Genomic DNA, 12,062 nt, shown 5'->3' with positions numbered 1-12,062 from the left:
TGTCTGAGAGTCAGCCTGATATATAAGACAATGCAAAACTAAAACATTGAACAATATTATTTTACTGCATTTATTTTGGAACGACAAGGACGTTTTAATTCATTCACCTTTTTTCTATCATTACATATCAGTCTGGACATTATATTAAATCAGAAAACATGTAGATCTTTTGCCTTTACAGTGCCTATTTTCAATGACTGTGAATTCTTATCAACCTATGACAGACAACCAGATTGAGATCACCAAATAAAACCTCGTTCCCAGTTTGTCAAGCGTCTGTACTCTGCACCCCCCCCCCCAGACACAGACACAGGCGCCGGGAGTATGGGGCAGGGGGCAGTGTGTGTGTGGGGGGGGGGGCATAACGCATTTTGCCCTCCAAAACGCCCCCCCCCCCCAAAAAAAAAAAAAAAAAAAAAAAAAAAAAAAAAAAATCAGCAGTGAAGGATTAAAAATGGTCTGAATTTTTTAACCAAAAAGAAAAAAGAAAAAATAATAAAAACCGGAATTTAATCACATACAAATTATTATCCATTCAAAGAAAAGGAGAGTAAACGGCAGTTGCCGCCAAATAGAATTCAAACGTGGTTTATTTCTTATTCGATATCATTAATTTACAAATGTTGCTGAAATAACATACAGTAATTTTCCGGGATGTTTTTCTAAATTTCTTTCGTAAAATATTCTTTTCTTATGATTTGTTGGAGAATCAGAAATTCCCAAATTTACAATCAGGCAAAAAATATGCCTAATTTAGAAGCCTTCATGTCACTTTAACAAAAATATATGTTCAATTTGTAAAGAAAAAAAGAAAGAAAGAAAAAAGGAAAGAATGGGTGACCTGCCAGTGTCACAAATGAGGTACATGTATCAAAATATGCTCATCTGACCGTAATTAAATGCCTAAAACCCCTGAGCTTCAGGGAGCTCTGCCCCCTGGACCCCACGCCCATACTAGTGTCACAAATAAGGTATCTATATATGCTTATGTGACCGTAATTTGATGCCTTAAACCCCTGAGCCCCTGGACCCCAAGTCAATGTATGCTCTACTCGCTTCGCTCACTACACTCCAACTGATCGTTAATACACTTTGAAAAACGTTCCGCGGGGCCTGCATGTAACATGTAAGTGTTGTGGTGATACATATTTTTTTTCTCCCCCCCCCCCCCAACGTTGTTGCTCATTACGCCACTGCTCCTGAAAGGTGAGCCCCCTGGAATTTTTGCCCCCCCCCCCCCCCCCCCCCCCCCCTCCTCCAATCCCTCCGGCGCGCCTGGACACAGACACACTCAAAAATAGTCCAGACTCTGCGCACGGTCCTTTATAATTCCCTACACACTTTCAAGCCGTCGAAGATGGCGTTATCAACAAACTCATAATAATTATTATGCTCACCAACCCGCGTCTTATCTTATCTTATCTTATCCGGTAGGGTGGTCAATAGGGTTGTAGTGACTTGACCTTTGGAGAACTTTGCATTTGTAAATATTATTGTCTTGTCTTTATTGTGTGGCTTGAAGTCTAGCCTTTTATTCCATTGTCACTCATTTCTTTAGTGACACCTGTTGCATTACTAGAGTGCCACAAATACTTACTCTGGCAAGCACATTCCATACCCTATGGGTTGGGATGTGCAACCACCTAATGTACTGGTATAGCTTATACTGTACAGGGACATTACACTTGCTTGCTTTATTTGCCACACCTATTTTCATCACTTCTCCTGAGCTGTTCATATAGAGCACACCTATTCTAGAGAGTCGATCGATCAACAGCAAAGCTAATTCAGCTTCATCTTAATTCTTGTCCTATTTCTTCGCTTGTTTCTCTACTCGGTTCTGAGGCCTTATTACTTTATAGAGATTATAAGTTTCTTCTTTACTTAATTCGCGAAGAAGCGTCATTACTTTGTACATGGTCTTACATATTCTTTCTACGGGTGCTGTGCAATATTTGAACTACTACTTGTGATATAATATATGTTCCAAGTATCTGTACTCAACAGGTGTTTCTACGAGACAAGGTAGGAAAGAAATCTATTTCTATTTCTTTTATTTAGGAGATTAAATTCCCTAAAGGGTCATAGTAATTATACAAATCAATCTGTCATCAACTCACCGTTAGCTCAATCGGCAAGGACAGCGTGTTACTAATAACACTTTGTAGTTGACTTGAAGGTTCAGTTCATTCAGTTTGTATTTCCTTTATAAATAAATATAAATAGTGAGGCAAAGCAATAAATAATCAAAGTCTATGACCTCTTTGCAAGCTTTACGTAGCTTGTTGTGTATGAAAATGAGTTCATACTGGAATCTGGGCTCGCCGTGCTACGAAAAAATAAGACGCCACCGGCGTTAATGATCACGCCATCATCGGCTGGTAGCAAGTAAGTAGGGAGAGGTAGCGTTGGTGGGTGGAGATCAAAATTAAATAGGCCAGATTCTGGACTAACTCAATAGTGACAATCTTCGAAATGACGTTAGTGTCGGGCTGAGATTCGAGAGTCAAGTGAACTCCAATACACCTCCACTACTACGACGCCCATGTAACTCAGCATTCATATCTACGTAACATGTACTAATAATAATTCGTGACAAATTTGTCAATCACATCACAATAAGTGAAAAACGTACCAAAATCGTCACATTTACCCTAGGACAAACAAGCACTGAGAAGTTATTCTCATGACGATATCAATATGATCAGAAGGTTTTTTAATGCGACTTACGTTACTCCAGGGGTCACGATCAAGTAGCCTACATTTAAGTCTTTATATGGTCTGGTTTAAAGATCTGTTTGTTAAATGCTTAAGGGGAGGGGTTGCAGCCTGTTTCTTCATGGTTTACCAAAATGATTCTAAACACCGGTTTTATTCTTATCATGGTCTTACAGTGTAGCATAATAAAATTGTTCTTCAGTAAAGTACCTCAAAGACATCGAGACCACTGAACTACATGTAGCGAAGGGTTCAGTGATCTTGGTGAAAATGTAAAATATGATATTAAAGAGAAGATTCATTGATTTAAAAAAACTATTTTAATGTCATTATTGCAAAGGTGACACTTTGATTGGCCAATGTTATCAAAAGCCAATGCTTAGACAACATTCAAAGTAATGATTATTAACAATTACAACACGCTTAGATACAGCCCCGACATAGCGCCTGAAAAGCTCTCCGGTCGCTGCTGAGATATGACGTCACATGTTGAACATGATGTGCACAAGCAGACGATGTCCCATGACATCTCACACAATTTCACTGCCTGTTTTGTCATCTTTTCTTCAGTTATTTCTCTTACTTCAATACCCTCAGGCGAAATGTTTAATCTATTGCCTCACTTTCAACCCCGTGCATGGTATTATTTGGATGAAAATGCAAGGAAAAAAGAAGGAGAAGGAATCTGTCGCTTGTAAACAAAATAAGACGCCATTGTATTTTCAGCTGCATACACCGCGGCATGTTCGGCGTTTCAAGAGGGAACAAATGATGTCCATGCTATCATTCCGGAGGTTTTTTAATTTGAAAGTGTGGTTTCTTTGATTGTTCATTACCCCCTATCCTGTGTATTTACAAACAAAAGAATTTAGTTTTCAGAATGGGGGTCATATCCCTTTTTGAATGATGTAAAATTCCATCACATTTATATACACTAAACTCATTATAATTTGAGAAATAAAAGCATTGCAATTATGTTCATTCTTTATGGGGTGTCGTCTGCTTGGGCAGGGTTGGTTCATATTGTGACGGCATTAAAACATCGTTATTTTTCCGGCGAATCTCTCGCATATCCCAGATGCTATAGAGGTTGTTTTACTTGTATTTTTATAAATCACCCGATATGTAGTTGAACTAAAACTTGCACGATGGCCATCTGTTAGCTTACCAGTTTCTAGTAATACGCTATGTAAGATACTAATCTCTGTTTTGTGAGGACATTTTTTGTTTCAGTTGACGATCGGAGTATGACGTCAGAAGCGATATTTTTTTGGTTGAATTTTTGGTCCGCCGAGTGGGGGCGTAACAATTTAGCTGCAAATGATTCTCAATTTTGGGAAAAGTCATCCTTCTGATTGCGATCAATATTTAGTATTTCCAGACAAGCCCAATGTTGTGAGTATAATTTGAACATATGATTTTGATAATTGATAACTAGCCGTCAGTTTGAGTTGGGTGTTGGTTTTATACAGTTCATAGTTTTCAGATAATTTGATGTATAACATTTGTTATGAAAGTGATTTGTACGCACAGTAACTTTGTATGCATTACACGTGCAGTTACATAATACGGTTCATGTGTGTAGTGCTATGGGGATAGTCTGTTGTACAGACCGTGTTGTGTTATTTTAATATCATTTATATATAGGCAGTTTTATAAAGTGACAGAATGAAGATAAATTCTGGTAACTGTAGACATGTATATAAAGAGGAATTTAGGGTAATATGTGTAGAGCCAAAAGGGTTATTGTTTTATCATGCACACAAATACAATAGAGAACAAAGGAAATTGAAGCAGCCATATTAGGGTATCTTAAAGGTTTTTATTCATTTGCTATAAGGAAATAGAACATAATATTTAGTGGGCATTGATATTTCATTTTGGAACAGTGTAATGTGTAATTTTAGTAAACGTGCATTAATCATACAACTAATTTGATGCAAGATTGTTTGTAAACAGTTTAAAATTGACATATTATTTATGATTGTTTAATTCTGATTAAATTTCAGGTTGAACCGCCTTTTATGAACGGTATCGCATCATGCTTGAAATTGTCGCTATTTATTGAGTGCAGTCAGTCCGATTGGTTGGTTATACGCTACACGCTATTTGCCATATTTGTGATTTTCTATGAATCCGCACTTTAATACCACAGTGATATCAATATCATGTTACATTATCTTCAAGCCAGTCTAATTATTTCTCATGCTTCAAAAGTTTCTGTCTGCATCAAATAGTTTATATAGTAAATACGTCAATATAAAACGAAAGTATTGAAAATTGGCACCACATTTCTTGTGGAAATGACACAGACATTTTAATTCACTCACCTCTTTTTCCGTCACTGCGTATCGGTCTAGGTGTTATTACATCATGTACATGTATACTCGACTCTTTGCCTTTACGATGTAGTGCTGCATTGATCATACCAGTCGTATGTAGAACTTCATGTATACATGTATGCAGTTAGTTTGGCAGTCTACAAGTCTATTCTATTACATAACATTCGTACAAGTCTTCAGAGGGTTAGCATATTTCCAGGTGCTAGGCAGTGAGATCACACAAAGGAAATTCAAAGAAAAGAATTTCAAATGAGGAAAGGAACCTTATAAATGGGGTTCGCGGGCGCACGTAGCCATCTTTTCTTTTGTGTGTGGCAGTAAGAACACCTATTTTCTTTCGACAGTACATGCAGACGGACTTCGACATGCAGACGGAGATTTTCGAGCAGGGAGCCGATGAGTCGACGGGGACTGATCCGGCGGAATCCCTGGTGGGCAAAGTCGCCGCCCAGTCCGCAGAACTTAGGAAGCTTTCTTCCAAGATGTCTCGGTTTATGGATGTTATGTCCACAAATCAAAATGAGACAGTCCCACGTGCGAAGCATGGGGGCGATTTACCTGATGATGACTTGCTCAGCATTTTCGCTGATAACAGTGTATCTATTTGTTCGTCGCCAAGCAGGGCGGATAGTTACGACCCTGAGTTGGATCTATTGGAGACACCGGGTGTGGTGGAATCGAATGTAGTTTCGAGTTTCTTTCCACCCGATTGTGACCTGTATAAGGGCACATTGGATTTCAGATCGCCTGTGTCTGATAGCCTGGCGGCTCGCATGACCAAAGCAGTAACGCTTCCTCCGAAGAAGGAAAGCATTGAGAAGATTGCTACTCAATATCTTACACCGGAGAATGCTCCAGCGGTTTGCACGCCGAGGATTCCCCAGGAACTGTGGGGCTCAATTCCACCGAATTATCGTGCTGCCGATAGTCGTGCACAGAAGTTGCAGACTCATATTGTGAAAGGTTTGCTTCCCTATGCGGAGATTCTTTCAGAGTTATAGAGCGCGGCTTCGGAGAAGCGCGATGTGGATACCAACCGCATTAAGCGTCTCGCCCTCGACGGTATCACACTAAGCGGTTTTGCCTCCTACGAAGTGAGCATGAGGCGTAGGGAAGAATTGAAGCCCTCTTTTAACCCCAAGTACAAGGGTATTTGCAGCCGTTCAGTATCGGTATCTGAGGGCCTCTTTGGAAGTGAATTTCAAGCGACCCTTAAAGGGGTCGGAGACTCGTTTCTGGTCAGTCAGAAAATTTCGCCTCAGAACTTCAGGGGGCGTGCCAAGCGCAACTATCAGCGACCAGCCCCATATCGGCAGGACAAGCGGGATTATTCTCGTTTTTCGAGGGATCGCAACAGCGGCCCATCTGGATTTAAGGAGTTTCGCGCCCCAGCGACAGTTTCCAAGGCTCCACAGTCCAAGTACAACGCAGATCGGGGCAAGTTTAACAAGCCCGGTTTCCCAAAAAACTAGTAAGTGATCTTTCCCAGTCAGGGAGACTCAGGTTTTTCAAAGATGAGTGGTCGCGTCTGACGTCTGATTCTTGGGTTTTAGACGCAATCGGTGGTTATAAAATTGATTTTTGCTCTCTTCCTTTTCAACGTTGCTCGCCGAGCAATTACGTTGCCTCTCTTATAGAGAAGGAAGCAATTAGTAGGGAGATTGTTTCCCTTCTCGAGAAAAATGCAATTAGAAAAACATCTAGACAGGACCTTGTTTTCTTGTCTTCTATTTTCACGATTCCGAAGAAATCGGGAGAACGCAGACCAGTCATTAATTTGAAAAACCTGAACACTTTTGTCAAGTATGATCATTTTAAAATGGAAACGTTTAAAAATGTTCAAGATCTGATGATGCAATCTGATTTCATGACCTCAATTGATTTGAGGGACGCTTATTTTTCAATCCCGATTCATGAAGATCATCACCGTTTCTTAGGTTTTTCGTGGGAGAAGGCCTATTATTGTTTTCAATGTTTACCATTTGGACTAAGCTCAGCACCTAGAGTATTTACAAAAGTTTTGAAACCGGTGATGGCCGCTATAAGATGCAGGGGCATTCGTTCTATGATTTATTTGGATGATATAATTATTTTCGCTAATTCGAGGCGAGCAAGTCTCGAGCACACTAGTTTTGTGTGTAATTTATTATCATCTTTGGGATTCGAAATAAATTTCGAGAAGTCTTGTTTATCCCCTAAAACTGACACAACTTATCTGGGTTTCTGCATTGATTCGGCTAGTATGTCGATAAGTTTACCTGGTGAGAAGGTGGAGAAATTGAAATCAGTAGGAAGCTCTATTCTAGCTTCGAATCGGGTCATTGTTCGGGACCTTGCGAAGTTCATTGGCATTATTGTTTCTTCCTTTGAGGCCTTTCCAAAAGGGAGGATTCATTACCGCAAATTGGAATCTTTCAAAACTAAAGCGCTTGTATCTTCAGGTGGGAATTTCGATTCTTTTGTGTCTCTCAATACCGACGCATTATGCGAAATTCAATGGTGGCTCTCGATCCCATCGGATGCATTCACTACGCCCGCTAAAATGCCTCCTATCAGCATCACATTACGTACAGATGCAAGTAGCACGGGATGGGGAGCTTTCTGTGAGAATGATTATATTCATTTTCTCAAGGGGTTTGGTCATCTAAATATGCCGATCTACATATTAATGTTCTGGAATTGCTTGCAATTCAACACGCATTATCATCATTATGCAATTCACGGATGAATGCCCATATTCATATTAAGTCTGATAATAGTTCCGCCGTATCTTATATTAAGAAGTTTGGTGGGCGTATCTCCATGTTAGATGGAATCTCCCGGGCCATTTGGTCATGGTGTTTTGAACGTAATATTTGGCTTTCTGCATCTCACCTGGCTGGGATTGCGAATATTGAGGCAGACACGCTTTCACGTAGAGATCTAAACAAAGAGCTTCATCTTTGTCCCGATAGGTTTTTCTCTATTTGTCAGCATTTCAATGTATGTCTCGACGTTGATTTGTTTTCTTCTCGTTTCAACAATCAATTACCATGTTATGTAACCTGGAAGTATGACCCTTGTGCTTTTGCAGTAGATGCTTTTACCATCTCTTGGAATGCATTGAACATATATCTCTTTCCTCCTTTTTGTCTTCTTACTAGGGTCTTGCAGAAGCTTCGGGAGGACGAGGTGGACATTGCCCTTCTAATCGCTCCTTTGTGGCGAGCCCAGCCATGGTATCCCATGATCCTTCAGTTACTTGTCGCCCCACCCCTTCTACTACCTCCGAACTCTCTCGTGGGACATTCAAACCCATTCCCAAACCTCAAGCTAACCGCCTGGATTATCTCAACAAAGGTTGGCGCTCAGCGGGCCTTTCGGAACACGCTTCCAGCCTCATCGCCCTCTCTTGGCGAGATGGAACCAACAAACAATATGAATCGGCTTGGCAACAGTGGCTTCGCTGGTGTGATTCACAATCGCTTGATCCCTTTGACTCGTGTATTGTAAACGTGATTAATTTTCTTAGTGCTCAACAGGGTTTAGGAAAATCCTACTCTACTATTAATTCTTATCGTTCTGGCCTTTCTTCTGTACTACCACCAATGGAAGGCTTTCCAGTTGGCAAGCATCCCATGGTAATAAGATTATTGAAGGGGATATTTAATGCAAACCCTCCTAAACCAAGGTACCAAAGCACGTGGGAAGTCTCCAGGGTTTTGGATTATTTGTGTTCAATGGCAGAAAATTATCAACTTTCTTTGTTTCATTTGAGTAAAAAACTTGTGTCGTTAGTCGCACTTGTTACAGCGCAACGTACACAGACTCTCAATCATTTAGATATCTCTTTCATGCACATTTCAGATGATCGTGCAGTTTTTCAGGTCATGGATGTCTTAAAAACGACTACTCCAAAAAGGGTATTGCTAAGCAAATAGTTGAGCTTCCTTCTTTTCCTTCGAATAAGAAGTTGTGTGTTTTGTTAACTCTTACGGAATATCTTAATCGTACCAAACCTCTTCGTGAATGTCATGGGGAAACGAAGCTCTTTATTTCAACTAGAAAACCTCACAAATCGGTAACCTCCAGTACTTTGGCAAGATGGTTAAAATTCTCTTTGTTTGCTTCAGGCATTGACACATCAGTATTTTCGGCGCACAGTTTCAGGAGTGCCGCTACTTCTTTCAAGGTGACCCCATGAGCGAAAGCAGAAGAAGTCTTCTGCTTTCGCTCATGGGGTCACCTTGAAAGAAATAATGAAGAAAGCTGACTGGTCAAATGCCCGAACATTCAAAACCTTTTACCACAAACCCGTCGTTGAAGATGGAACTTTCGCTTTTTCGGTTTTAGCTCAAGCTTCTTGAAATTTATGTTCTATATCATGACATTATCACGAAAGAGGGCTCTATGTTAAATGAGAAGAAGGTTCGCTTCTCTTTGGTAATCAATTTTTGGTACAGTTCCATTAAAGGAAAATCCTAGGTTACTAGAGATGTATTTACATGATTCACGTGATCGTAGTTTACTTTTAAGCAAGACTGATTTAGTCAAGGAGATCTGAGTAATCCTTTTATGCTTCATTATTTTTGAGGTTCGTGTTATGATTAAAAATTTGATACACCTGCAATTCAAGTGTTGGTTGTTTATTCATGTAAGTTCGTCTTTTTTCAGATTCTGTGATCTGCTCTTTGAATATGCTAACCCTCTGAAGACTTGTACGAATGTTATGTAATAGAATTCCTAAATTATGCAAATAACATGAAGTATAATTAGAATTCTATTAATAATAATGAAGTACAAGTCGAGGAGGGTCCCTCCCTTCAAGATCTTTTGCTGAAGATTCCCTCCCTTCTGGATTTTTGTTATTGTTCAAATCACAGAATCTTCTCTCTTTTTTAATTGGGAGTGTATATATCCTGGCTTCATGTCTGTTTGGACTTTAGCTGTTGTTTGACAGGAGTTATGTTTTGATTGATTGGATATGATCGATTGTAGTTTTTGTTTGATTGATTATGATTGATTGAATGGATTTGATCTATTGTAGCTTTTGTTATGATCAATAATATGATATTTCGGTTTTTGGACAAATATTTACTCTGTTTTGGGGAGAGTTTTTCGTTTGTTGACACCTCTTCCTTCTTTGAAAAGATGGCTACGTGCGCCCGCGAACCCTATTTATAAGGTTCCTTTCCTCATTTGAAATTCTTTTCTTTGAATTTCCTTTGTGTGATCTCACTGCCTAGCACCTGGAAATATGCTAACCCTCCTCGACTTGTACTTCATTATTATTAATAGAATTCTAATTATACTTCATGTTATTTGCATAATTTAGGAATTTTTAGGTACTTGGAATTCCCACCGACCTTTGACAGACAAACAGTCAGGTTTATCGTCCTAAAAGTGATCGCCCAATACAAATTCGATCTCATTTTGTCAAGCGTCTGTAGAGCACAAAGTATGTTCGTGTAAAACTTTGATTCTATTTCTGTTACCTCCCCCCCCCCCCCCCCCCCTCCCTCTAAACCTCATACAAGAACATTCTAATATATTTCGAAGGGGCACTTTTTTAAATGGGGGCACTTATCATTATTGAAAGGGGCAAATATTAGAAAGGAAAAGGAGCACAATTGTGAAAAAATAAGGTGCGCTTATCAAAATTTAAAAAGGGGGTATTTATCAAAAGGGGAAGGGGCACTTCCGATACAAAGGAAAGGGGGCAGTTGTGAACGAAAAAGGGCCACCTCTGTCAGTTGGAAAAGTGGCACTGTTTCCCGGCAATAAGCTGCCCAGAACAGTGAACATTGTCACAAATGGAGTGATTGGAAGACGAAGGCATTGATGGAATTGTGCAGAAGTGACAATGTGCTCCTAAAATCACCTAATTTATTACACCCATTATCATAACCAATACTAGCATGATTATTATGGCTTACTTTAGAGTTTTTGTATTGAAGTTATTTTGTAGTCTCCTTGATCTTTCGAGATGGATAAATATGTGGCTTTATAAATTGTCATTGTTTAATTGTTACCACGACCACTTTACTAGTACTACTAGGGCCTACTACTGCTACTACTACTACTACTACTACTACTACTACTACTACTACTACTACTACTTCTACTACTACTACTACTACAACTACTACTACTCACTAGTACTACTACTACTACTACTACTACTACTACTACTACTACTACCACTACTACCATTAGTGGCTGATGAAAGGGGGGCCCGCACCCCCCCCCCTTGAGAAAAAAAATCATGTAAAAACACGTGATTTTTACCTTTTTTTACCCCCCCCCCCCCCCACTCTCTTTATCTCTCTCTCTCTCTCTCTCTCTCTCTCTCTCCCTTTGCATTTCCATCGCTTTCGCACTGAACCTCACACGTTCTCACATTCCCTTCTCCATCCACCACGCCAAAACTTTCCTTGAGTCGAAAGAGCAACAATGCTATTCATCATTTCGGAATTCAGGAACAAGACGTATTTGTTTGTATATATTTAGTCACTGGAAGAAACATATTATGATTCAAATGTTTTAGGCACAAAGATATATTCTCAAGATCTCTATCAAAATATATGATTAAATTTGTTAGAGTATTACAAATAGGAGCTATTACATTTATGTTCCAAACATAAGGCTGCGTGAGCAACGGCAACAGTGAATACAACTTTGTAATAACATAGATTCAGAAAATAAACACATATTGTCATTTACTTTGGGAATGTACATCTACATCTAGAATACTAAATACTAAATATGTTTTTGTTAATAAGACATTGAAGTTATTGATAACTGCGTCATGGTTATGTACATTATCATTCATTATTTCCTCATTTCATAATTACTTTTAGACTACGCTCAAGAAAATACGAAACATTCATGTATAGAGAGTTTATTTATACATTTTACTACAATTAATGAACGGACACAACGATTATTGTTTATAATTTAAGGAAATTCATAAAATACACTGAAACGATAACGAACCCGCAATAGTATGTACAACATTGACAT

The 12,062-nt window shown here is 39.2% G+C and overlaps 1 protein-coding gene across 1 annotated transcript; it reads left to right on the top strand.

The window, feature by feature from the left end:
* The first annotated feature begins 6,065 nt into the window (after nt 1–6,065).
* Nucleotides 6,066–8,811, top strand: LOC105438802. Its single transcript, XM_011667096.2, has 2 exons — nt 6,066–6,531; nt 8,204–8,811. Coding segments are annotated over exons 1-2 (372 nt in total). The 5' UTR covers nt 6,066–6,160; the 3' UTR covers nt 8,205–8,811.
* The last annotated feature ends 3,251 nt before the right edge of the window (nt 8,812–12,062 follow it).

The sequence above is a fragment of the Strongylocentrotus purpuratus genome, unplaced genomic scaffold, assembly GCF_000002235.5.
Source record: "Strongylocentrotus purpuratus isolate Spur 01 unplaced genomic scaffold, Spur_5.0 spur5_scaffold_13, whole genome shotgun sequence".
In the NCBI taxonomy this organism is placed as follows: domain Eukaryota; kingdom Metazoa; phylum Echinodermata; class Echinoidea; order Camarodonta; family Strongylocentrotidae; genus Strongylocentrotus; species Strongylocentrotus purpuratus.
The sequence above is the reverse complement of the archived record's forward strand: the minus strand, read 5'-3'. Positions and strand labels throughout refer to the sequence as shown.

What these genes read in the sequence shown, in the direction of transcription:
- LOC105438802 (XM_011667096.2), top strand. Translation starts at nt 6,161, where the DNA reads ATGAGGCGTAGGGAAGAATTGAAGCCCTCTTTTAACCCCAAGTACAAG.